A 27,500-nucleotide genomic window follows, 5' to 3' on the forward strand; every position below is an offset into this window, starting at 1 on the left:
AGGAGGGGAGGGTGGGGACTGGTGCTACTGAAAGCATTTATCTTCATTTCTGCCATCTCCCAGTGTTTATTACCCTGTGATCGACAGATGAGGAAAGCTGCCAGTCAAACCCACGTTCAGCACATTTCCATTTCCCTTCACTGCAAATTTTAGGCTTTTGAAATCTGCATCCTCTTTGCAGCAATAAAGGTTGTTTGCCTCTTGCTGCTGACAAGCCCAAGACCCTCTGGTCCAATTCCACTCACTTGTGCTTGCCCCAAATAATAAAAGCTGCAGGAGTCTCCAGAGTTCAAGACAAATGATTGGTGAGAGCTATTCAGTGAGTCAGTGAGATGTTCTTTATCTTTCTTTCACCTTTCTCCCTCTCTTTCTTAAACCCCCCCTCTCTGTCCATCTTTGTGCTCCTGAGGCATGTTGAAAGAAAGGTAGCTTTTCTGATTTTGTCTGTACCAGCCCACCAAGTCAGTTGCAATCTTTGTCTCTGGGACCTAAATATAGGAGATGCCAGGCTGTAAATGTTGTATAAGTAAAAAGAGAGGAGGGTGATAGAGTGATTCTTAATAATTTATCTCCCTGTGTATTCTCTAGCAGAGGTAGGGGCTTTGAGGAAATTTCCACCTGGTAGGAGTGATTGCTAAGTGTTTGGGGGTAGGATTTTTATGAGGCTCCCCCAACCAATTTTCCTTAAATGCTGTGTGTTTTCAGCGTGCTGTTCCTAATAATCTTTCAGTAGCATGTGTTCTTGTAAGCTTATTTGTTTTTGTCTTAAATAATGTTTGTGGGTGGAAGAAAGGTAATGATCTTCATTTCTTTCAAAATGGATATTCTACTTTCATAATTACTTGCCTCAATTATAGCATTAGTATAAGTGCAAGTAATTGCTTCATTAGGACATATATAACAAAGAAGGTAGGAATACTATGTGGTGATAAACATGGGCCTAAGTTTGACCTCAGACCTCGAAGATCAAGGATCTGCCAGTTGCCCTGCCAATAGCCAAGATTAGGCCTCAGTTTCAAAGAGATAGGAAGGAGTCAGGACCCAATAAGGAGTATTCATTCTCTTTATTTATTGTGGAAGCACATTGTTAAATTCCAGGTGCTCTGGTACTTTCAGAGCAGTGTGATTGAATCACAGATCACATAGTTAAAAATCATAGTCTAATGGCAGCCTCATTACCCTCAGGCTTTCAGTAGATCACAGTTCAGCATGAGCCCTCCTTTATTTGACATCTTTGCTGGAAAAAAATGGTCATGAAAAGCCTCTAGAGTGTTGATTCCCAGTTAGACATAATTACCTTGCATTGTTTTCTTTCTTTTTCAGCACGTCTCCCCCACCCCGATTTCTCTGTGTAGCTTTGGCTGTCCTGGAACTCAAAGAGATCCCCCTGCCTCTGCCTCCGAAATGCTGGGATCAAAGGTGTGTGCCACCACCACCTGGCTCTACCTTGTGTTTTTAGCAGACAGTTTCATGCCATGTCTGCAAATAGCTTTGTGAGCATGTTCTCTACTTATGTGTCTCTTCTTTCAAGGTGGATGCTTAAAAAGCCCATACTAATACTCTATTGTTCTACATCTGAGAGTTAGCTAAAGAGATTGTTAAGTAATGGTTGGCAATATTAGTGAGAGATAATAAAGGGAATTGTTTAGTAGGTGTAGAATTTCATATCTACAATATAAAAATGTTCTGGAGATTGTTTTTACAACACTGTAAATATACTTTAACCTAAAAACTTTTATATTATGTTCTGTTTTACTATGACTTTTTAAAGCTAATTCTAGATGCATGGTACTGTTTACATTGTCATTGCTGGGATAAAATATTCTGACAAAAGCAACTTATTTCAACTTACAGTTAAGAAAGTAGTTAAAAGTCAAGGCAGCAGGAGCTTGAGGCAGCTGGTTACTTTTCATCCACAATCAGGAATTGGAATGACGAGTGCTGCTGCTCAGCTAGATTTCTCCCTTTTATTCAGTCCGGGACCTTAAACCATGGGATGATGCCACCCACCCTAAAGGCTGATCTTCTCAGTTAACCTAATCTAAATAATCTGCTCAAGTTATTGAACTCTTGGAACTCTTGGCAAGTTCCAAGGCTAAACTAATCTGGGTAATTTCCCCAAGGTGTGCCTGGAGGCTTACTTGATAATGAGATTAGCCATCAAATGATGACTCTGGGAAGGCAATGCATGTTGCTATGAATAATAGGTTAATTTTTCTTTCTTCTGTTGATTCTCCTTTAAACCATACTCCTTTGTAGCTATACAGTCTTCATTTGAATTGTCTTGAGAATGAAGTTGTGTTATGTAGAAACTTTCAGTAGCTCTTCCTTTCTTTGCAACTATCCATAGTCCAGACCTTAATCATTTTCACACTGAGTCCTTTCACTAATGTTTGTTTTATTGGCCACATTTGATACCTTTGGTTTCAGTAATACCTGTCTTCATTCTGTTTCTAAAGTCCACAATTTGGGTGTGGACAATGTAGCTCTCTGTTCTTCAGAGTGAGAGCTTTGATTTAGAGTAGTCACACTAAATGTTCATCATTCCTGCAGAGAAGTACATGTAAGTTATTATTTTTTTTAAAGATTTATTTTATTTATTTTATGGGTATGAGTACACTGTAGCTGTACAGATGGCTGTGAGCTATCATGTGTATGGCTGCTGGGAATTGAACTCGGGACCTCTGCTGGCTCGCTCCAGCCCCGCTCGCTCCGACCCAATTCACTGTAGCTGTCTTCAGATGCACCAGAAGAGGGTGTCAGATCGCACTATGGGTGGTTGTGAGCTACCATGTGGTTGCTGGGATCCGAACTCAGGACCTTCAGAAGAGCAGTCAGTGCTCTTACCCACTGAGCCATCTCGCCAGCCCCACATGTAAGTTATTAAAGCCTGTATACAAAACACTTACCCTTTAAGTATGCATTGTGTAATGATTGATCTCTACAGCAGATAAGCAACTAATTGAGTAAGTTAGTTATTAAGCAGTCAAAATCCAATATAAAGACCTAAAACCTAATTTAAGAGTATTGTCTGTGCTAGAATTGTAGGAACTCATGTGCTGCCTTTTTGTGGTTTTACTGAAAATGATGCCCCCTAACATTCCTCTTATTTTTATGTTGGCCTAGGGGAGGGTGAGGGGTGTAGACTCAGTTCTAACTGTAGGTAGTATTTTCATTTATTTACCTCAAAGCACAGACAATCCATACAAAATAGCAAAATATGTACAAGAGTACTTAACCCCAGGTAAGCTATATACAATAAAAGAAATAGCAAATAAGCAGACAGAGGAGTATCAGGACTTAAAGGTCAGCCTTAGCTACACCAAGTTTGAGGCCATCCTGGCCTGTCTCAAAAAACCAAAACCAACCAACCAAACAAAAGTAATAACAAACCACAGGGATCTAGTGGTGGTATGCCTATAAATCGAACCCACCTGGGGTTCAGCGGGGTTATGAGTTTAAAACCAGCCTAGGCTACATAACAAAACCTTCCCCCCAAAGTAAAATAATTGCAAATATAAAATAATCCCAGGAGCTGGAGAGATGGCTCAGTGGTTAAGATCTTGTACCACAGAGAACCTGAGTTGGCTTCCCAACATCCATGTTAAGAAGCTCAAATTTCTTATAATTCCAGGTCCAAGGGTCTAATGCCTTTGGCCTTCATGTCTCTGGCACTAAAGTACACACACACACACACACACACACACACACAAACACACACACAAATTAAAAATAAAATTAAAAATTTTAAGGATTTTTTAAAAAGATTTATTTATTTTATGCATATGAGTACACACTGTAGCTGTACAGATAATTGTGAGCCTTCATCTGGTTGTTGAGAATTGGCTTTAGGACCTCTGCTCACTCCAGTCAGCCCAGCTCACTCCAGCCCAAAGATTTATTATTATAAATAAGTACACTGTAGCTGTCTTCAGACACACCAGAAGAGGGCGTCAGATCTCATTACTGTGGTTGTGAGCCACCATGTCATTGCTTACCCGCTGAGCCATCTCACCAGCCTCAGGATTTTTTTCTTAAGAGAAAAATACAAGCAGCTGAAGAGATGGCTCAGCAGTTAAAAGCACCAATTGCTCTTCCAGAGATCCTGAGTTCAATTCCCAGCAACCACATGGTGGCTCACTGCCATCTGTAATGGGATCAGTGCCCTCTTCTGGTGTGTCTGAAGACATACATTAAATAAATAAATCTTTAAATATGAGAGAGAAAATACAGCAAGACATTGTTCAAATGAAAAGAAAAGGATATTGCCAGTGTCCTGTGTTATTAAGAGATACAAATGGGTACTGAACATAAAGCTACTTTTTAAAAGATGGGCTGTGCCTGGGGTGGTAGTGGTGGTAGCATATACCTTTAATCATAGCACTCTGGAGGCAGAGGCAGGTGTTATCTCTGAGCTCAAGGCCAGCCTGTTCTACAGGGTGAGTTCTGGGACAGCCAGGGCTACACAGAGAAACCCTGGCTTTTTTTTTTTTTTTTTTTTTTTTTTTTTTTTTTTTTTTAATTGGCTGAAGTTTATGTTGAAGATTGTTTTTGGCGCTTAATATACTGTCTAGTCTGGATGTTTATATATAGTCCCAAATGGCCTTGAACTCATGGTTCTACTGCCTCAGCTAGTTCTTTGTTTGTTTTGTTTTGTTGCCTACATAACTCTAGCTGATCTGTTACTCACTATGTCAACCAGGCCTGCTTTGAATTGACTGAAGCCCACCTGCCTCTGTTTCCCAAATACTGGGATTAAACACAACCACATTGAATTCAGCAACTTTCTAAGTATCCTTACTGTGACATGATTCACCTATTTCAAGATGTAAGTTCCTAATAGAATAAAGCAACCATTTCTACTCTATAGTTCTAGACATTTTTATCACCAAAACACCCTTTAGGCATTAACAGCCACTTTATTCTTCCCCCTGCTTTCCCTTTCTTTATTTCCTTCTAGCCCTAGGCAACCATTAATGTGAATTTTGGGGTTTTGTAGCTTTGCCTGTTCCAGGTATTTCATGTAAATGGAATTCTACAATATGTGGCTTTCTAAGAAGAATTATGAAAAATTGTTAAATTTGTTCACTTGGACCTGCTCTGGGCTTTCTGGGCTCAGGTTTACTAACCTCTTAGCAGGTTGAATCTAAACTCCAGTATGACAGCCAGCAAGGCAGAGGCAGAAAGCATAATTTTGTGGTGTGTTTGTATCCACTGCTCTCTATCTGCCCCCACCCCCAAACTCCCCTTTACTGTTGGGGATGGAACCTAGGGCTTTGTGCTTGGTAGACAAGTGTTCTGCTACTAAGTGATGCTTCTTTGCTGCACACCCAGCCCCATTCTTATCCCATCTTTCCAGCAGCAGCACATGGCCACTCTAAATTATGCAGTCTCCAATGAAACAGATTTTGTAGGACTGAAATGTAATTTAAACATTTCCTTCTTTGCAGCTTGCCCTTTTTACCCTCTTCAAATTAGCCTTTCTGATAGATTTGCTAATGATTCCCATTGTTCGGTAGTCTTACTGAACTGTTGAATCATAATCTTCATTTCCCTGTTCCTAGAACAGATCCTGGAGATAGATTAAGAAAAGCTGTTTTGGCAAAAGGTTCCAAATTCTTTCTAAGCAACAGTAGACTGAGTCTGAGACAAACAGAGGCAGAGATGCATACAGGCCCTCAGATGTAAAGCTGTCTAGTGACAGTTGTGACTATCATGATTGTGCCTCTAGACTTTGCTGATTGAGCATCTCTAATGTAAATATTCAAAATTCAAAATGTTCCAATATCCAACACTGTGCATCATCATTTTTTCAAAAACATTTATTTGTGTATGGGTCTATGGGGAAGCCAAAGCTAGGGCCATTGAATTCCCTGAGCTGGAGTTAGAGGAGATTATGAGCTGCCTGCTGTGGGTACTGGCAATTGAGCTCCTGTCCTTTGCAAGAGCAGCCTGTGATTTTAACTGCTTAGCCATCTTTCTAGCACCTGTGCTTTGCAACTTACACATTTAAGAAATTACGAAGAAAATAAAGAAAAATGTTCAGATTTTGAAAGTGAGCATAGTGGCACACATGTAATTCTTCCACTCTGTTTTTTTTATTTTTTTATTTTTATTTTTTGCATTGCAGATTAGTAATATTCTATTTTTATGTGGAGTCACACACTCTTTAGCTTTTGTGCTTCTTTCACTAATAACACACACAGTTATTCTGTTATATGTTAGTGATTCCACCACCTCCCCTCCATACCCCAGATAGACTCTTACTATGTAGCTCAGAGGGACATGGAACTCATACTATAGATCAGGCTGGCCTTGAACTCAAAGAGAACCAGACTGGCATGTTAGTGCTTTTTTTTTTTTTTTTTTTTTTTTTTTTTTTTAAAGCACATGTACTACATGTACTAATACTTGTTAGTATTTCCCACAGTTGATTCACACATTTATTGAAAGATATCTTGGCTTATTGAAGTTCTGGCAATTGTGAATAAAGTATTGTACACATTAGTATATAGGTTTTTATGTGGAAATAAGTTTTCCACTCGTGAGAATAGATAGAAAAGAGCAGGAGTGCTGGACCTATTTAGGGAGCCAGAGAAGACCACGCAGACATAGTATATAGCCAATTCAAAGTCTTTAAAAGTCTTTATTCCACCTGCCTGAGACTACACTCAGTATTTGGTAGGTGGAACAAGTGTAGGCCGGGGTCTTTCAAAGGCAAAAATCACATCCTGTTGTCTCACATGCCAGCTTCAGGGGGAAGTTTGCACAAGCAAGTAGTTTAACAGAAACTAAGTTACTTGGGCATTGGAATTCTCTATCAAGACCAAATTCTAGCTAAACCTGAAATGGCCTTAGCAAGAATACAAGATGGAGGAACCCTTACACTGTCTTACCCTGTCACAGTTCATATGATAAGAGTATATTCCATTTTCCAGGAGACTGTCAAACTGTCTTTTAAAATAGATGTGCCATTTACATTCCCACTAGCAAGGAATGTTACTCCAGGTCTTGCCAGCATTTGGAGTTATCACTGCCTTAGAGGTTTGCAGTGAGAAAACCTGGGGAATGGTTTCTCCTTGTTATTAAATTTGCTACTCTGGTGCTGGAGAGATGGCTCAGTGGTTAAGAGTACTGACTGCTCTTCAGAAGGTCCTGAGTTCAAATCCCAGCAACCACATGTTATGTCTGAAGACAGCTACAGTGTCTTCAGACACTGTACATACAGGATTTACAAATAAATAAATCTTTTTATTTGTTTTGTTTGGTTTGGTTTTTTTTGAGACAGGATTTCTTTGTTTAGCCCTGGCTGTCCTAGAACTCACTCTGTAGACCAGGCTGGCCTCCAACTCAGAAATCCGCCTGCCTCTGCCTCCCAAGTGCTGGGATTAAAGGTGTGTGCCACCACCGCCTGGCAGGAGAAATAAATCTTTAAAAGAAAATTTGCTGCTCTAATGACTGGGCTGGAGCCTCTTTCATGTGCTCATTTCGATCCTTTTGCCCATTTTAAACATCAGGTTGTTGGTTTTCTCTCCCTCCTTTCCTCCCTCCTTCCTTCCCTCCCTCCTTCCCTCCCTCCCTCCCTCCCTCTCCCTCCCTTCCTCCTTCTCTCCCTCCCTTCCTCCCTCTCTCCCTCCCTCCCTTCCTTCCTTCCTTCCTTCTTTTTTTTTTTTCTCAAGACAGGGTTTCTACCCCAGCTTTCCTGGGACTCACTCAGTAGACCAAGCTGGCTTCAAACACAAAGAGATCCACCTGCCTCTATGCTTCTCAGTGTTGGGATTAAAGGCCTGTGCCATCACTGCCTGGTTTGGTTTTCTTATTATTTGGTTTTTAGAGGGTTTGTTGTTTATTTTCATGCTTTTTTTTTTTTCATGTGTAAGAGGTTTAATTGGAAGGGGGGTAGGGGGGTAGCAGCGCAGGAAGAGAGAGAAGAGAGAGAGAAGAGAGAGAGAGAGCCATGCTTTTTTTTTTTAATATTTATTTTAAGGTAGATTCTCACAGTTAACCAAGCTGACCTCAAATTCCTGATCCTCCTGCTTCTGTCTTCTAAATGATACAGAAAAATCTCAAAGTTATAGGATTGATGTCATAAAGGATTTGTTAATAGATTAGCACAGGAGACATTAAGTTGCACAAGTAGAATCTAGTTAAGGGAGCATTGTCACCACCAAAATACCCCACAGGTAAAGTACTATTTCACGGGCTTGTGAAATTTAGGATGTTAGGATGTAATTGTTTATTCACTAATAATAGTCACCCATTAAGCCTCATTCCCTTCCCCAACAAAAGACATACCTCTCCTGAACATCTCATGAGGGTAGCATATGGATCATCATGATGTTCTGGTCTGCCGTTAAGTTCCCTGTGCTGTTATCACAGAACAACAACAACAACAACAACAAAAACGAACCAACCAACCAAACAAAAAAACCATAATTTTTCCATTGGGGCAAGATGACCCTGGGTAACAACTATTCAAAAAAGAACAACACTGATGCCATTAAAATAATTCTGGCAATATGAAATGTCTTTGCTGTGTAAATCTGTCTGCCTATGTGGCAAGACTCAGTCTCCTGTCTTTGTTTAAATGGTTTGAAGTGTAACCTGGGCCAGGGACCTGGAAGAGACCTAAGGATGACAGTGGTTTTGTAATAAGCCTAAGATGTATATAAATTGGTAAAATCTTATGTTGGGAGTTTTTTGTTTGTTTGTTTGAACCATTAGCCACATCTAGCTAGGTGCTTTAGTAAAGAACTTTCCTTCATCTCTAAGTATGTGAAGTGATTTCTCATAGAGAAGGCAATATATTTCTATAATGTGAGTGCTGGGATTACAGGCATTCATATCCATGCCAAGCTATTACATACTGTAGATAAACCCAGATTCAAATTATTGATTTATAAAAAGGTCACACAACTTCATAGTTGCAGGAAATGTCAAAATCTGGTACATTTGACTCACCTGTGTTTTTTGAAACCATGAAAAATAAAACCAAAAGCACAAAATTGTAAGATCCTATTTTAAGCCTGTAGAAATGGAAAAACATGGTTTGCTAAGAAGTATTTAAACCATTCTATATCTTTTATTAATTTCCTTTTGTATAAACTGGCATAGCCATTCTATGGTGTAGGGTAAGCTGCTCCATAGCTAAGGGAAAGTTTTTATTGTAGTTATGGAAGAACATCAGAGGCATCTATCTGGCAGAAAGAGAAAGAGTAGCTAGGCTTAGCGAAGCCTAGGTGCTGGCGGGATGTAGGTGGGGAGGAGGTGAGAAAGACTGGGAGGCTAGTTTGGACTTTGAAATGTATAAGGGTACTTGGGATTTTGAAGGAGCCTGAAGGCCAATAATGCACTTTGATTTGCTGATAGGCATCATAGGTAGCCAGTGCCCCTTTTGCCAGAGAGTTGACTTCATAAGGGAACTGGCTTATTAAGTTCCTGAGGAATCTAACTTTTATTTAACACCCAGAAATCCTTCTATAGTACAGGTTGAGCTCATTTCTGGATATTTTGACTTCCTATTGGAGGTTGGAGGATAAGAATTTCCTTTGGACCTGACACTTTAAGTTATCAATGCCACAGTCAGTTTGAGTCCCTTTAACAGAAGATAGTCTAAGGGCAGTACTTTCTTGATTTGGTTTGGTTGGTTCAGATGTGGTCTTACTATATAGCCATACTGACCTGGAATAGGAATAATAATATACTATTATTATATATTTTGGCCTCCCAATTGCTATAATTACAGGCATATGTGACCCATGACCAGCTCAAATAGATCTAAGGTTACTTGTTTTGGAATTACAGTGTACTGGCATAGAGCTTCCCAACTAGGGATAGCTTTTATCAATAGGGAACATTTGGTAATATCTAGAGAAAAATTTCTTTGGTTGTCACAGTGTTCATGGGTAGAAACCAGAGATGCTTCCAAATGTTCTCCAATACACAAGCCTCTTTGCTGTTCTTTGATAAATAATCTGATCTAGAATATCAATAAGTATGGCAGTTAAGAAATGCTGAATCTAGGGCTGGAGAAATGACTCAGCAGTGATGAGTACTGGCTGCTCGTCCAGAGGCTCCAGATTCAGTTCCCTGCACCTTACATGGCAACTCAGAACTCCGTATCCAAAGTACCTGATTCAGGCACACATATGGTGTACATAAATATTCTAAGACAAATATGCACACACATAAAGGAAAAATAGATGCATTTTTGTGGGTTTTAAGAAGTGTTTTTGTGCCGGGCATTGGTGGCGCATGCCTCTAATCCCAGCACTTGGGAGACAGAGGCAGGATTTCTGAGTTCGAGGCCAGCCTGATCTATAGAGTGAGTTCCAGGACAGCCAGGGCTACACAGAAAAACCCTGTTTCGACAAACCAAAAAAAAAAAAAAAAAAAAAAAAAAAAAAAAAAAAAAAAAAAAAAGTTTTTGTTTTTGAGACTACGCCTGGCAAAAATAATTTTTTTTTAAAATAAAAATATAGCCAAGAATGGTGGCACATGTCTTTAATTCTAGCACTCAGAAGGCAGAGGCAGGTGGATCTCTGTGTTTTTGAAGGCCAACCTGGTCAGGTCAGCAGAATGAGTTCCAGGACAGCCAGAGCTACACAATGAGACCTTGTCTCCAAAATGCACAAACAAACACATAATATTTTAAGAAATTAATAGAGTCTAGTTTACTACATATGAAAACCTTTAAGCCTTAGAAATCTTTTAGTTGTCATCAGGATTTGCTTCTAAAGCTGAGTGCCACCTCTGCTGTGGTTCAGTCCATTAACTAACTGGCCCTGGCATATTGCCTACACCTTGAGCCAAAGCTGCTAAGTGGTGGGTGGGTTTTTTGGGTTTGTTTTTTTAAACAGGACAATGCTTTTTCTTCCTGATGTTTCCAAGAGACAGGCTCAGTTGGCCAGCAGTTCTTGTGCTAGAAAACCTGGTGACAATACTTTAATCTGTTGCTGGCATCTTTCACTCCCTAATCTGTGTTTACATGGCACTGAAAATTGACTCTCTGATGCCAAGCTCTGTTTCTGTGCAGTACTCCTGCACGGTTGGCAGAGATCTCCTCCCTAGTCTCTTCACAGTACCACCCTACACGTGTTTTTATTGCACAGCTGTTTTCAGAAGCATACGCTGTACAGGATGTCTCTGGAGTTAGGGCTAGAACTGAAATCATTTTGTTCCCAGTTACAAAGCCAGCATGTGCATTTCTGAACTGTTTCCCTGGTTGTAGATCTAATCCTCTCCCTGAGAAAATAGTTGTTTATTCAATCTCTCGTAGCAACTAACGTTTAGTTCATCATATGTGAAGAAAACCAATTTACCTCTTTGTGTTTAGGGTTAGAGATACGCTTTTCTAGTAAGTTAGAAGAAACAGTAAGGAACTAAAGCAGTTTGAGACTGGCTGTTAAAGGAGATGTCAGTGATCTAGATAATACATGTGAAAGCCTGGGGAATAATTTGGAAGCTCAGTGGAATGAAGCCTACATCAAAATTAAGAGTGATTCCTTCCAGGGAAGTGGTAGATATTCTAACTAAAATGGTCTAAATGATTTACGTTATTAATGAGGCCAAGAAAATCTGAGCCTGATTCTTTTTAAAGAAATTTTTGGGCTGGAGAATGGCTCAGCAAGGCTAGGCTGACAACCAAAAATATATAAAATAAAATCCTGCATACTTCTTCTATTTTGTGGAATTCTAGAGTCATAAAACCCACTAACATCTTTCAGAAAGAAAAGAAGGAAGGAAATTCCTACAGATAGCAGAGCCTCTTTCTTGACCCAATAATCAGCAAAATTCTCACATCAGATTTTTTTTTTTATTGAAAATAGATTTCTTTTCCCTTATAATAGATTCTGATTATGGTTCCCTTTGCCCAACTCCTCCTGGATCCACCCTTTCTCCCTAAACTATACCCTTTCTTTCTCTATTAGAAAAAGACATCCAAAATAAAATAAAAACAAACCAGAATGGGGTAAAACATGAGAGAGGGACAACAAAGAATGTGTACATAGAGATGTAAAGAGATGCATCACATTCACATATACAGAAATTTCATGGAAACACACAACTCTACAATAATGCAAAAGCAAAAGACTTCTAAGGCAGAAAAAGGCCCCCCGATCCCAAAACTGAAGAAACCAAAATACCATTAAATTTGTTTTGTATTCTCTAGTTCCTTTATTGGGGACCCTGTGAGAAAGGACCCAAGGAGCTGAAGGGTTTGCAGCCCCTTAGCACAAACAACAATGTGAACTAACTAGTACCTTAAGAGTTCCCAGGGACTAAAACTCCAACCAAAGAGTACACATGGGGGGACTAATGGCTCCAGCAGCATGTGTTTAACAGAGGATGGCCAAGTCGGTCATCAATGGGAGGAGAGGACCTTGGCCCTGTGAAGGTTCTATGCCCCAGTGTAGGGGAATGCCAGGGCCAGGAAGTGGGAGAGGGTGGGGTGGTGAGCGGGGGGGTGGGGGAAGACAGGGTATTGTTTTAGTTTTTTGGGGCTTTTAATTTAATTTAATTTTTTTCTTTTTTCTTTTGGAGGGGAACCTGGGAAAGGAGATATTGTAAATAAAGAAAACATCTAATAAAATAAAACTAGAGGAGGGAAATACTTCTGGTATCCAGTGGGTAGAGGCCAAAGCTGCAGCCAAACACTACAATTCACATGGAAGTAATTTATAATGAAATAGTAAATTAATTAAAGAACATTTGGGACATCGAGCAGAATTACATATGTTGCTAAAACTTAGGAAACTCCCTAATGATACTAGAGAAATGATCCTAATGATTAGGATCACCAAATGTTACTAGGGAAATCTGGGCTCCCTCTTGGAGTTCTTAATTTCATCAATAAAATAAACTAAGAATGGAATAAAAAAAATTCATTTTGTATTGACCATCAGCTGCTGGGCATAGGGCCTGCCCTTTAGTGTAGTTTTTATACCCAGCCAGACTCCCTTGGAGAAAACTGTTTTTCGAGATGGGAGCTCATGTTCACTTCTCTCAGTGCTGGAACCCCAACTGACTTAGACCTGCGGGGGTGCTCTCCATGCTGTTACAGTCCGAGTTCTTATGTTCATTAGCCCTGTTATGTCTAGAAGGCCTTTTTGCTTTGTGCCTTCCATCCCCACTGGCTCTTAGAAAATGTCTACTTGTTCTTCCACAGAGTTCCCTGAATCCTGAAGGAAAGGATTTGGTAGAAACATCCTATTTAGAACTGTTCCAAGGTTTCTCACTCTTTGCACATTGTCCAGTTGTGGGTCTTTGCATTTGCTCCCATTTACTGCAAAAGGAAGCTTCTCTGATGATGATTGAGCAAGACACTGGTCTATGAGCATAACAAAATGTTGTTGAGAATCATTTTATTGCTATGTTCCATTTAACAGAACAGTAGCGCCTGGTTTTTTCCTGGGTCTGTGGCCTGTTTGGTTCTTGGCCAGGTAAACAGTGTTGGGCCCCATCTCATGGAGTGGTCCTTAAATTCACAGGCAGGTAGGTCACCATTGTAGACCAAAGGCTTTGAAGCTGCATTGATATGTTTACCTTCCTCCTCTGGTAGTGTGCAGAGTACCCTTCAGTACTATGGACACTGATCAGTAGGGGCGAAGGCTCTAGATAGGCACTAGCTTCTCTGAATTCAGTGAATGATGTAGGTGTCAGCTTCAACAATAGGGCCTGATCAGCCAGACCCTATAAATCCCAGCACTTGGGAGGCAGAGGTAGGTGGATCTCTGAGTTCGAGGCCAGCCTGGTCTACAGAGTGAGTTCCAGGACAGCCAGGGCTACACAGAGAAACCCTGTCTCGAAAACAAAAACAATAGGGCCTTATCAGTTTGTGAAGAGCATCCAATACCTTTAGCAATGGCCTGGGTTATTTAGCTTTCCATTGGACCCCTTTCACCAACAGCTTGATTAGATGTGATTCATTCCCAGCTCTGAAGGTTTCATTTGGTGGCTGGAGATGTCTCCTTGGGTTTTTGTCTCTGTCTCCTTTGGTGATTCCATTTCATGTATGCATATATTTTAAGAAGCTTCATCTGTATTAGATTTCCACGGAACCCCTCGTAGCCCTTAGTTTTACCTGTCCTTTCCTGCATCCCCCCTCTACCCTATATTCAGATTTTTTTTTACATTTCTTTGACTGTGTGTGTGTGTGTGTGTGTGTGTGTGTGTGTATGTGTGTGTGTGTGTGTGTACGCATGTGCTCATGCATGCACATGCCACAGCACAGATGTTGAGGTCAGAGGACAACTCATGGGGGTCAGTTCTCTCCTTCACTCCGTGGGTCTAGAAAATCAAACTCAAGTCTTTGGCCTTGGTAGCCAGTGACTTGCCTGGTGAACCATTTCACCAGCTTCCAGATAGAATTTTTGTAGAAGAATTTTCTGTGTTAAAGGAAGGGTAAATATGCACCTCATATGAATGGTTTATATGTATCATGGAACCATCAGTAGAGGTTTGAGGTCAGTGGCCACATTGATAACACCTGCATATACTATGTTTCTAATGATTTTGAGTACATCACAACTGTTTGATACTATGTTTGATTTTGTAAGACTTTAAAACTATTTAAGGCTGTCAGTTTATTTACAATAGTATTTTTCAACTTTTATTATCCTTCTCCCAAGACATTTCTTTTCATTCTCCCTCCCATGGACACACACATACATGGTAAGTATCTATATACCATATATTCTGGCATTTGGAAGGAGAATTAGTGAGATTACCTTATTTCTGAGACAGGACCTTATTCCTGCTGCTGGCCTCCCCACTCTCTGCCTCCTCTGGGCTGTGTGCAGGAGCATTCACCCTGCTCTCTGCCTCCCTCCCTGCTGCCACACAGGAGTACAGGTGTGCTCTTCCACAGCTAGCTTTTTTTTTTAATGAGTTCTGAGGGATGAACTCAGCTCATAAGGTTTGAATGATAAGCACTTTTGCCTGCTAAACCATCTTCCTAGCCTGGTTAACCTAAAACTGTCATCAAATAACAGATCTAGGAAATGATCTGTTATTTGTATCTTTTCTTAAATTAAAACTGATGGAGGACTGTTAATAAACTAACACTAAAAAATATCTTCTGGTACAGTGGCCAGCAGCCCCTGGATAAAGAAAAAGATTAAGTTCCCTTAGATTTCATGATTGTGTAGAGGATAGATTCTCTCTTGATCATTTGAGGAAAGAGCAGAGAAATCTAGAGACAGCAGAGTAATAAATGTAGCTCTTTAAAAGAAACAAGTAGAGCCAGGCAGTGGTTGCACACTCCTTTAATCCCAGCACTTGGGAGGCAGAGGCAGGCGGATCTCTGGGTTTGAGGCCAGCCTGGTCTACAGAGTGAGTTCCAGGTCAGCCGGGGTTATACAAAGAAACCCTGTCTTGAAAAACCAAAAAAGAAAAAAAGAAAAAAAAGAAACAAGTAGAAGTGTCTTCTCCATGATATTCAGAAGTCAAAGGCTAGATGATATTGATGAATTCTGGCATAAAACTGCCTTGTCCCAAGGCTAGTCAGCATGGACCAGATCTGCAGCTGAAAATACCATCTAGCTTGTCTTGTGCACAAGGATCTTCTATTCTCTTAAGAAGGATTGGTTCTGCCTGATCAAAAGGGCGGCTGTGTATGAAATGCACCTAGGAAGGAGGAGGAGGAAATGACATGTTCGTGTAAATGAAATACAACTGCAAATTAAAGTGTCACCCTGTTTAAAAAAAATCAAATTTTTATTTAATTGGTTACCAAGGAAAAAAAAGTCATACTAAAGGGTATGTCTCAGGGAAAATTAAGCTGAAACATTACAAGTGAATCTGGAATCAAAGGAAGGTCTTGGAGGGAGCATTTTTTAAAATTGCCTTAATAAAAATAATCTCATGTTACAAAGGCAGGCTCATAAATATCTGCTGTGTTATATGCCCGCATTTCAAAAGAGATTAACACTATTACCTCATTTGTTCTTTACTGCCTCTCTCCAGTTATCATGTGTTGACTGCCTCTTCTCTGGAGGAAGGCCTCTTTTGAGATGTCTTATCAGGAAAAAGGTCACTAACAGGAGGAACTACTTCTCCTAAAGAGCACTGCTTGCTGCCAAGACACCCAGAACTGAACTGATCTGAACTGAACTGAAATTCATCTGGTCTTTCTGTGTTCATGGCATCTTCCCTTTGTTTTCAAATTTCTTTACCCACATTTGAATGAAAGCTCATCTGTTTCTTCAGATAATGTATATATTCATTAATAATGGGAAGGACATATGAATGATGTTCCATTTCCATATAGAACTATTTCTTGTGAAAGGTTGTGTCTAGTTTCTCTTTGCGGTGACTTGCCGCAGATCTCTCAAGCTTTTGTGAGTTTTAGTTGTGATTCTTCTTTTTCTCCTCTACTAATTCATGCGTTCCATTATATTCTGCAGTAGAAACATACAGAAAATGAATGCAGTGTGTGTAGTCTAATGTGGTCTTCTTGGCTTCTCTGTCATCAGGAGCAGTAATTGGAGATGGACAGTCTGCTGTGGCCAGTAACATTGCCAACACTACCTACAGGCTTCAGTGGTGGGACTTCACTAAGTTTGACCTTCCAGAAATCAGTAATGGTGAGTAGTGATGGGCAAGATGGGTTTCTGGTGAGACAGATCTTTAAAGAATACAAAACACCAAAGTAGCACTGGATTGTCTGTCTCTCATTGAGTTGTTGATGGTCATGCACTTTTTCTACAGCTTATCCTCAGCTACCAGTTACGAGATTTAGAAAACAGTTTTAGAGGAAACGCCTGATCTCCCCTGAGAAATTTATGGAGACATTCACAGAGACTCCAGATGGAGTCTTGTCAGATGGAGCTGAGATTGAGAAAAGACTGTACTGAGTGTAGACTTGTTGGTAAATGCAGGCCTCAACTAAGCAGATGAGTGGTGTGATTAATATGTGTTTACAAACGTGTGTGACTGATAGATTTGTTTCCTTTGAAAGAGCCCATGGTCCCATTGTTGAGCATTGTAGATGCTTCTTCTGCTTAAGGAAGAGCTTTTGTGCATTCCTAAGAGGTGAGAATCAGCCCCACTTGTTTGCGACTGATGATGGCCTCACTGTTACTGTTACATTTCTACTAGAAGGTTCTTTCTCATAGCAAGCTACCACAGATTCTTTTCTTTTGATGTCACTTCATCCCATTGGTCCTATTTCTGTTACTGCAACGCCATATAATCTGTTTACTGTCTTTTATATCTTTTTGTTATTCGAGGCAGGGTTTCTCTGTATAGCCCTGGCTGTCCTGGAGCTCACTTTGTTGTTTACTGTCTTTTAAACTGTCCTTCAGTCATCTGAAAGTACCTCTACATCCCACCTTTCAGATCAAACCTCTGCAGATTTTTTTTCTAATGTGGTTTCCAAGCTGTTCTATTTCCCCTTAACTTTGGTGTAGGATGAAACAAAACAGATCAGAAAAGGAATGAATGATGCAAGCTAAAACATAATACAGTGATGTTTGCTACAGATTCCAGCAGCTTTTTCTGAAGTTACTATTGCATTTACAGTAACTTAAAGTTCCTTGATAATTGTTAGTAAACCAGAACTCAGCCAGTTTGTATTATTTTCCTGTCATTGCAGTTCTAGTTCTTCCTGAAGCATCTTTATGAACTCTAATTTGTCCTTCTCTTTCAGTATTAGGGATCGTCTGCTAATTTGATAAACATCTCTTCTCAGTCTTCCTTTAGATTTCTAGCAAAAATGGTAAATAAATCAGGAAATTGCATTAGGCCTTGTGGTATACTTTTGGACTCCTATCTTTATCAGTTTTGGAACATGAATTATTTTTATTTTGGGCTTCACATCTAAAGTTCTTCCCTGTTAAAGACAGTTTCTCAGGGTATGGAGAGATGGCTCAGCAGTTAGGAGCACTTGCTAATTTTCCAGAGGACTAGAGCTCAGTTTCCAGCACCATGGGAAACTCACAAGTGCCTGTTAACTACTGCTCCATGGGATCCACTGCCCTCTTCTGGCCTCTGAGAGTACCCACACATACATTCTTAGAAAATGCAGACATGCCAGGTATAGTGGCACATGATTTTCAGTCCCAGCATCTAGGAGGAAGAGGCAGGCAAATCTCATGAGTTCAAGGCCAGCCTGATCTACAGAGTAAGTTCCAGAAAATTCAGGGCTACAAAGAGAAACCCCCCTCCCCAGCCCACCCCCAAAAAGGAAATAAAACATACATAAATATACATATACATAAATAAAAAGTAAAACAAATCTTTTAAATAAATAAATAATAAGACAGTAGCTTTGTATAGTATAGGCTAGCCTTGAACTGGTTGTCCTTCTGCCTCAACCTCAAGTGTTAGGGCTGCAGGCATGCACACTGTAACTGCCCTTATGTTTTCAGTATCATGTAAAGCATTGTAAGAGTTTGGAGATGCAGATAAAAATATCTTAATTATTTAAAGATAATCATTTTATGATGTACCAGTCTTTAGTATTCTTACCAAACAAAGTAAATGGGGTTAATTTTTCATGCTTTGTTCTTAGTGAATCCTAAGTAGCAACTACTCAAAAGTGCCTATAGCCATATGTCCAGTAATCTGTTCTTTTGATTTTTTTGTTTTATTTATTATTGTGTGTAGGTATACACATGCCACAGCCATGTATTGAGGTCAGAGAATAGCTTTCAGGAATAAATTATCTTCTCCCACTATGAATTCTGGGGGTTGTACTCAAGTTACCATGCTTGTGAGGCAAAGTGCTTTTACCCACTGGGCCTTCTTGGTAACTGGCACACTAATGTGTTCTTCACTTCTTCTAAGAATCCATGGTAGAAGGGTCTGCTTTTTCTTTATTGAAAACTCAAGTTCATCTGTACATTTGTGATCCATATCTTATTGGCCATAGTTCACCTTCAGTTATTTTGATTTTTTTACTTTATCATTGTTTAAATTAGATAATATAGTTATGACTCACAACTTACTTAGAGGATATGCAATAAGAAATTTCCTAACCCTACACTCTGTAGCCTGTGAGTCTTTGCAATAGGTAACCACTATCAGTTTCAGTTTCTCTTGAAAGATAGTATATGTATCTGTAAGCACATAGAAAGCAGTGCTTTCCCTCTTTTGTGTGATCTAAATGCCAATGTGCTATACAATACTCTTCTGCACTTTTCTTTCTGTACAGTGTATCTCATGATCTTCCATATTTTTGTGAAGAGAGAGAGAGAGAGAGAGAGAGAGAGAGAGAGAGAGGGAGGGAGTGTGTGTGTGTGTGTGTGTGTCTGTGTCTGTGTGTCTTATATGCATCTATGTGTGCACATGCAGAGGCCTGAGCAAAATGTCGGTAGTCTTCCTCTATTGCTTCTCATCCTACTGCCTTGAGAGAGTCAGGAGGCATGCAGGATCTGCCTGTCTTCATTCCTCAGTGCTGTGATTGCAGAATGCCTTTCTCCATTTCCCCCTTTCCTCCTGAACACCAGTTCATTGCTTTGGTGCTGGGGGAATTTAAATTCAAGTTCTCATGCTTTCAGAGTAAGCTTGTGTTTTTACCCACTGAGCTGTCTCTAGTTTTTCTTGTCTTGTTTAGAAATAGGGTCTTACTCTGAATCGCAGGTTAACCGGAGCTTGCAGCAGTTAGTTCTCTTGTCTCTGCTTCCTGGAGTGCTGAGATTATAGGCATGAGCTGGTGGCAGCTGCAGCTGCTGCTGCTATTGCTGCTGGTGCAGGCAGCCCCCACAGCTGCCACTCCTCCTCCTTCCCTGCCCTGCTCCCCTTTCTCCTCTTTTGAAAAAATACTACCTAGTAATTCATTGTAACCAGTGTCCTGTTGGAGGACTTTGGAGTTTACAGTCTTGCTATACAAACTGCTACAGATTGTCTTTTAAACATGCATAGCAGTAAGAGAGCTGCTTTGAAATACAGCTACAGGGTAGAAAAGGTGCATGTATAATTTTGGTAGATATTGCCTTGTCTTCCTTTCTACACAGCTTGTTACAACTAATAATCTCATCTATAGGTGTTATTTGTTCCTTTTTGTTTTCAAACAAATCTTCACTGTAGCCAAGAACAGTCAGACAGTCCTCTTGCCTCTTTGAATGCTTGGGATTACAAGTGTGAGCCGCTGTGTTTGCCCTGCTCCATCCCCATAGTCTTTCAGAGTGCTTGATTTTATAAACACTTGCTGAAGGAATGTGTTTCCAAATTGTTAATATTTATGGATTTAATAGTGTAAAAACTGATACATGAGCATTTATGTTTCTATTCCTCATGTTCTTCCACATCCTTAATGGAATGTGGAATGGTGCTGCCTTGTCTTGGCTGACCATGTATTTTATCTCCTTCTCTGCGTGTTACTGTTTTTTCCCCTCTTCATAATTCTGTAGAAGTTCTTTATAAACTGGAAATTTAACTTATAAAAGGAATTTCTTGTCATTTGTCTTTGACTTTGCTGAAGGTTATTTTTGTCATAGAACTTATTTTAAGTCAAAATTATACACTGTTCCTTTTATGGTTCCTAGGTTTTGTGTCATCATTAAGATCATTTCCTACTTTTATATTTTAGTTTTATATATTAAAATCTTTGATTCATTAGGAAACTTAGTTCCAGATGACCAACTACTATACATTCAATACAGATTTAAGCTAACTTTTATTGTTTGTTTTTTGTTATGAGTTTGGGGGTGGTGGTAGCAGGTGGAACATTAATATGTATCCTGCCTGCCCTGGAACTCTCTGTGTAGGCCATACTGGCCTTGAACTCACTGAGATCTGCCTACCTCTTCCTCCCAAGTGCTGGGATTAAAACAAGTGAACCATAATACCCAATAGGTTCCTATTTATTTATTTATTTAAAAAATATTTTATTTATTTATATTACATGTAAGTACACAGTAGCTGTCTTCAGACATTCCAGAAGAGGGAGTCAGATCTCATTAAGGATGGTAATGAGTCACCATGTGGTTGCTGGGATTTGAATTCAGGACCTTCGGAAGAGCAATCAGTGCTCTTAACTGCTGAGCCATCTCTCCAGCCTCCTATTTATTACTTTATTTATGGGTTCAGCAGGCACCAAGTTGCTGCTCATATAATTTTTCTGAGTCAAATTTAACCCTTTTTTATAATTAGGTTAATGATTCTTATTACTTGTTTCTCTCACTTGAGATTAAGGGAGCTGATGAATTCTAACCTGTTTTGGAGGCTTAGAATGTTGTGAATAATGCTTCACCTCATGTTTATTTTTATTTATGTGTGTGATTTTCTATATATGTATATGTTCTATGTGTTCAGGTGCTTGCAGAGGCCAGAGGTGGTGTTGGATTTCCTGGAGCTAGAGTTTCAAGAGGTTGTGAGCTGTCTGATATATTGGTGCTGAGAATTTAATTCTATAAAAGTAGCAAGTGTTCTTAGCCACTGAGCCATCATGTCTAGCCCCTCATGTAGATTTTTTTTATGCTGCTTTCATGAATAACAACACCCACCCGAGAGAGAGAGAGAGAGAGAGAGAGAGAGAGAGAGAGAGAGAGAGAGAGAGAGAGAGAGAAACTAATTTAATTAAAGTCACTCTAGCATTCTTGGTTTTTTGAGACAGAGTCTCTATCCTTGTCCTGACTATCCTGACTATATAGACCAGGCTGGGTCTGAACTCACAGCGAAACCAATCAGCCTCCCAAGGCTGGAATTAAAGGTGTGCACCACCACACCTGGCTCTAATTTTTGAGAGGAAACTCTTCTTTGGTGAATGGCTTTGATCACTGAGACTTTAAAATTATTTTGTGTCTTGTCCTTGACTAGAATCATGCAGATATGAAAGAAATTACATATTTTTGGCAAAAGGCTTGGGACCCTGTGTCAGGAGCAGACGGTCCCATGCTAACAAGATAAATCTAGTCATGCAGGCTGGAGCAGATGGCGGGTTGGGAGTTGAGCAGCAGAGAGGCCTAATGGTGATAACAGTAGTATTTGGATGTCATTATTTTATTAGTTAGCAAACAGAACTGTCCCCAGTTTTATGTGTAATGGTGCTGTAGGTGTCAGCCCCCAGGGATTGGCACAACAGGCTAATCAGTGTGTTCTGATGTCAGTTTTATCTACTCTGTTATCTCTGTAGCTTTGTTAGCAACACGGAGGGAAAGGGGGAAAAATACAATTTTACACATCACTCAATCTCCAGACCCATGAGACCATCCAGACCCCTTTTAAAACCATCTTTTTGTTTTGTTTTCCTTGGCCAGTTTCCTAGAGAAACTTGCCCTTTCCATTTTACTCCTGAATTTTGGCTTACTGGGATATATTACCTGGAGTCTGAGGTAGGTAGCCTGAGCTTCGTTTGGCTTTGCTTTTAACTTATTTTTTAACTTTACTCCTCTAATGGTAGACATCTCTTTCAAATAGGAGAACAAGTGTAAGCCAATTTACGTGGAGTAGAGCTAAGTGAAACAAAGCTCAGGAGCTTGGCCTGTTTGCATGTGTCTTACTGTTCCAACCACTTTCCCTCAGAAGCGAATCCCACAGAGCAAACATTGAGGGTTCAAATGCAAGCCAAAGCTAAACTAGGCCTAGTCCTGTGCTCTCCAGTATCTCATTAGTCCCTTCTGGCAGAATGCAGTCTCCTCACCATCTCTAGCCTCTAGTCTCCAACTTTATTTCCTCAGTAGGTCCAATCTACTGCCTAGCCAACCCAGTGTGTAGATGTAGATAAGGTGGTCTACCTAGGGACATAGGTTCTTCCCCTGGCTTTATTTAAGAGGCACAGAGTGTAGTGAGAAATGCACAGAACCCCCACTGTCTAGTCCAGGGTGAGCTTTGTTTCTCTTTTTTTTCTGTGTGGAGTTAGGATTAGTATTCCTGGAGATATAGACACATATTTCTGAAATGACTTCCCTTCTGTGAGATCACATAGCAGGTTCTGAGGAGGCTTGTTTTCCCAGGAATTCTCTACCTGTGTCCCCTTTATTTTAGAACCAGTAGGTTTGTTCTTTCATTTATCTTGGTTTCATACTTTGAACAATAGCACCATTGGAGTGGATCTCCAGGACATTTGTTAGTAACTTTTTTCTTATCTAATCAATTGTGAACTAAGACTCTGCTGGTGGCGGTGGTGGTGATAGACTGTCCTATAGTTTCTACTAAGCAGTAGATGCACAAATCCTTACTGCCTCTCTTATTTCCTGCTTCCCAACATCTTAAGTTAACTAAGATAGCTTGCCCCATTTCTAAAGAGGACTCACACCCTTAGAAGAGCCCCAAAACATTTTGGTCTCAGAATTTCTAACAGCGTGGTGTTAAAACTTTCTCCCTTTCTTTTCTTCATCCAATGCAGCCTCAGTGAATGTCCTGGTACAGAACTGCAAGATCTACAATGATGCCAGCTGTGACATTTCTGCAGATGGCCAGCTCCTGGCAGCCTTTATCCCGAGCAGCCAGAGGGGCTTTCCTGATGAAGGCATCCTGGCAGTGTATTCCCTGGCCCCCCATAACTTGGGGGAAATGCTCTACACCAAGCGATTTGGTAAGGGATAGGAAGCCCAACCTAATGACAAGAGTTGACGCTGATGCCTTGGCATAGGCATTCCTAGGTGAGGCATGGAGTGCATGGGTGAGAGTAATGGTCACATACTACCTCTGCCTTCATTCATTGAGGCACAGGCCAGAGAAAGATTGCTTTGCAGGAGTTCTAGCTATAGCATTCATTACAGAAGAATCTCACAGTAAGAGTTCTCCCTACCACAATGGCATCACTAGTGTGCCTCTGTGACAAAGGCTAGCAATAAAGAAGGAGCTCTTTAGTAGTGACATGGAAAGCTGGGTAAGCACGTATACTGCAAAGTAATGTGGCTTTGTGTTTTAAAAGCCTTCCAAAGTATGTGCGATCTTTAATCCAGAAATTTTACTCTAAGGAAATAATTCACTTCTAAAGACATAATCAGAAAACTACAAAAATTAGACAAAGATATTTGTGCTGTTATTAATCATACAGGAAGACATCAAATTATTACTTCAAGAGATTTTTTTTAAGGAGTAGCTTAAATAAAAATGACTGTACAATGGTGGCATAAAATACAAGTAGCTTTAACACTGTTCTTATGAGAGATTATTTAGTAATGGAAAAGATTTATAATGCCTAAATGAAAAAATATTTCAGAATAGTACTTAAGAGTGTGCTAGCAGTCTTGTAAAGTTATAAGAACTGTACCTAGTACAGTAGTGCTAAGTACATTCAGTAGTGCTAAGTGTGCACCATGCTGCATTGCACACTACAACCCTAGAAGATCAGCTGAGCATAGTCAGACTATGAAAGCTGGAGAAAAGGAGAAAGGACTGCATGAAAGTTGTTTCCATGAAACACCAAGAGTTCTGAGAAATATGACTGTCTTCTGTTGGCCCTCAGGTCCCAATGCCATTTCTGTAAGCCTGTCCCCAATGGGCCGATACGTTATGGTGGGCTTGGCCTCACGAAGGATCCTACTGCACCCCTCCACAGAGCACATGGTAGCCCAGGTCTTCAGGCTGCAACAGGCCCATGGTGGTGAGACTTCCATGAGGGTGAGTGTCATTGCTTACATCTCTCCTGGACTTGGCAGGGTAATGAGGGACTGTGATGTGATCCTTTTGTCGGGCCAGTACCCTAGTCCAGATGACCTATGACCAGTATATTTCAGTTTTAGAAGATCAGAACTATTGAAAATCAAGAACTTTCAGCTGTGCCTTTTGGCATTGTTCCATAATCTCAACTACTTGAGCGACTGAGGCAAGAAGATTCTTGCCTTAAAGTACAAATATATACAATGGGAAGTAGTCTATTGGTGGCATACTTGCCTTATGTGTGAGTGAGGGTCATAGCACCAAGAAACACGTCTCGGGAACTTTCTCAAACCCAAGATGATCCCAGAGGCTTAATACTTCCTAGCCTCGATGTGAACCTGTAATGCAGAACCTGTAATGAAGGGCCCAGTAAAAATTGTATGTGAGGGCTGGAGAGATGGCTCAGCGGTTAAGTGCACACCGACTGCTCTTCCAGAGGTCCTGAGTTCAATTCCCAGCAACCACATGGAGGCTCACAACCCTCTATAATGGGATCTGATGCCCTCTTCTGGTGTGTCTGAAGACAGCTACAGTGGACTCATATAAATAAAGATAAATAATTTAAAAAAAAAATTGTATGTGTGTTTAAATAAAGTTCTTGTTCTGGTTTAGTATTGAGGAAAAAGCTAAAAAAGTAATTGTATACCATGATTCCACCATGTCGTGGTGAAACAAGAGGATTTTAGGTGGCTTCTTTGCTATGAATCATCAAACCCTTTTACCTACAGAGTAGAAATGCCGTTTAGGACCCACTCCTGTATAAGGCATGCCCCTCCTGTATGGCCATGAAAATGTAGTGGGTGTAGTATGGTTAATTGTCTTCTGGACTCACCCAGACTAGTGTGGCTGACTGAGTTTCCCCTCACCCTCTAGAGGCTTATTTGGCTAGGGCTTTGTCAGAGAATCAAGCATTTGAACAGTTCTCTAACTGGATAGATTTAAGCTTGATTCCCATCTGAGAACTGAGGAATTAATTCCTTAGTTTCATGAAGTCTGTGCCATTTATAGTTCAGCGCATTTTGTGGGGTTGTTTTGTTTTATTTTGTTTTTTGGTTGGTGTGTGTGTGTGTGTGTGTGTGTGTGTGTGTGTGTGTGTGTGTGTGTGTTCCCTTTAGCTGTGTGTCATGTATGGTTAATCTAACCCAGCTGGGTTCAGTATAAATTCCTTAAGAAAATAATCCCTGGGCCCTTCATCTAGTGCTGTGCTTATAGAGACTTGTTGAATGCTTGGACTAGGAATCATTCATTGTCAAGAAAAAAAATTCAAGATATGCAAAGTGATGGAAGGGAGTACCTGAGGTGGTCTTTCCTTTGCCTCTTCTTCCTCTGGTTTCTTAATTATAGTATCTTTTGGCTGACTCTACTGAACTGCTTTTCAAACTCCATAAACCTGATACTGATAAGTCTCTTGTTTGCCAGGATCCCTTAAAACCTGGGATGTTTTCCTCTTCTGAATCTTCAGTTGCCCTCGAGTTTGTCATCTCCTTTGGCAGCTTCCTTTATAGAACTGACTACTACACTACTCTACTGAGTACATACCATTATGCTAATACTTGTCTCACCAACCTGCAGTTGTTTCTATATGCTAGACTTTAGCTCCTTCGGAGAGCAGAGTCGTCTGTTTTCTCTTTATGAAATCCAAGTACCTTGTAGAGAACCTGAACACAGTAGAAACTAAGTGAATTAAAGAGAATCTCAGAAAAGCCCCCTTGCCCCTTATTATTTTCAGGTGGTAACTATCAGAAACAGCGGCATCCTTAAACCTCTGAAAGGGGCAGTGGCAAGGCACTCTGCTTGTGATAACATGACAGTAGAATTCTGATACTTCAGTTCTGTATGGGTGAGAATGAGAAAACCATGGCAGTTCACCAAGCTCCTTTTCTTTTCTTTATTCCTTTCCTCCTTTCTTTCTTTCTTTCTTTCTTTCTCTTTTCTTTCTTTCTTTCTTTCTTTCTTTCTTTCTTTCTTTCTTTCTTTCTTTAGATTTATTTATTTTATGTATATGAGTACACACTGTAGCTGTATAGATAGTTGTGAGCCTTCATCTGGTTGTTGGGAATTGACTTTAGGACCTCTGCTCGCTCCTATCAGCCCCACTCGCCCAGTCCCTGCTGGCTCCGGTCCAAAGATTTATTTATTATTATAAATGAGTACACTGTAGCTGTCTTCAGATGTACCAGAAGACAGCATCAGATCTCATTATGGGTGGTTGTGAGCCACCATGTGGTTGCTGGGATTTGAGCTCAGGACCTTCAGAAGAGTAGTCGGTGCTCTTACCCGCTGAGCCATCTCACCAGCCCCCAAGCTCCTTTTCTTAACTAGATGTCTGAAGGTGGACATAGAGTTTTAGTGTAGTGTTGTTCTTTCACTAATCCTAAGCAGATCGTAAAAGCACCTGGTGTCTGCCTCTCACCACCTACATCCTGGTCCCAACAGCTCTTCTAACTAGTTATAAAAAATAAAAATTTTCAGCCGGGCAGTGGTGGCGCACGCCTTTCATCCCAGCACTTAGGAAGCAGAGGCAGGCGGATTTCTGAGTTCAAGGCCAGCCTGGTCTACAGAGTAAGTTCCAGGACAGCCAAGACTATACAGAGACACCCTGTCTTGGAAAAAAAAAAAATTCTCATGGATCTTATTGCAGTAATGCTAATACACATCTCTAGCTACTTCTCAAAAGCCAGGCCTGTTGCTCAGTTCCTAGGCAAAATTTGCCAGCTCTCCATCTTTCTCATAATCAGTCAGAAATACCTGGCTAAAATCAAATACCTACAATCAAAAGCTAAGGTGTCTTTTGTCATGTGAGGCCAGAGCTGACGGAATTTGGTTGGAGAATTCTGCTGGGAAGGTAGGATCCATCCAGTTGTTCCACTGCTGTCTTGCTGAGGCATTCATGGCTGCTAGCCAGCTGTGTGCCTCATGCAAGCAGCTGTTTCTGAGCATGTTCCCTA

General features: G+C 40.4%; 1 protein-coding gene across 7 annotated transcripts in view; it reads left to right on the forward strand.

The window, feature by feature from the left end:
- The window catches only part of Ambra1 (autophagy and beclin 1 regulator 1), a 190,533-nt gene that overhangs the window by 135,039 nt on the left and 27,994 nt on the right, over positions 1-27,500 (forward strand). For all 7 annotated transcript variants that reach the window (XM_031371037.1, XM_031371043.1, XM_031371044.1 and 4 more), the window contains 3 exons: positions 16,476-16,586; positions 23,291-23,479; positions 24,359-24,513. In XM_031371037.1, the coding sequence (XP_031226897.1) occupies positions 16,476-16,586; positions 23,291-23,479; positions 24,359-24,513 (455 nt within the window). The remainder of the gene's footprint in view (positions 1-16,475; positions 16,587-23,290; positions 23,480-24,358; positions 24,514-27,500) is intronic.

The sequence above is a fragment of the Mastomys coucha genome, unplaced genomic scaffold (assembly GCF_008632895.1).
Source record: "Mastomys coucha isolate ucsf_1 unplaced genomic scaffold, UCSF_Mcou_1 pScaffold15, whole genome shotgun sequence".
Lineage (NCBI taxonomy): Eukaryota > Metazoa > Chordata > Mammalia > Rodentia > Muridae > Mastomys > Mastomys coucha.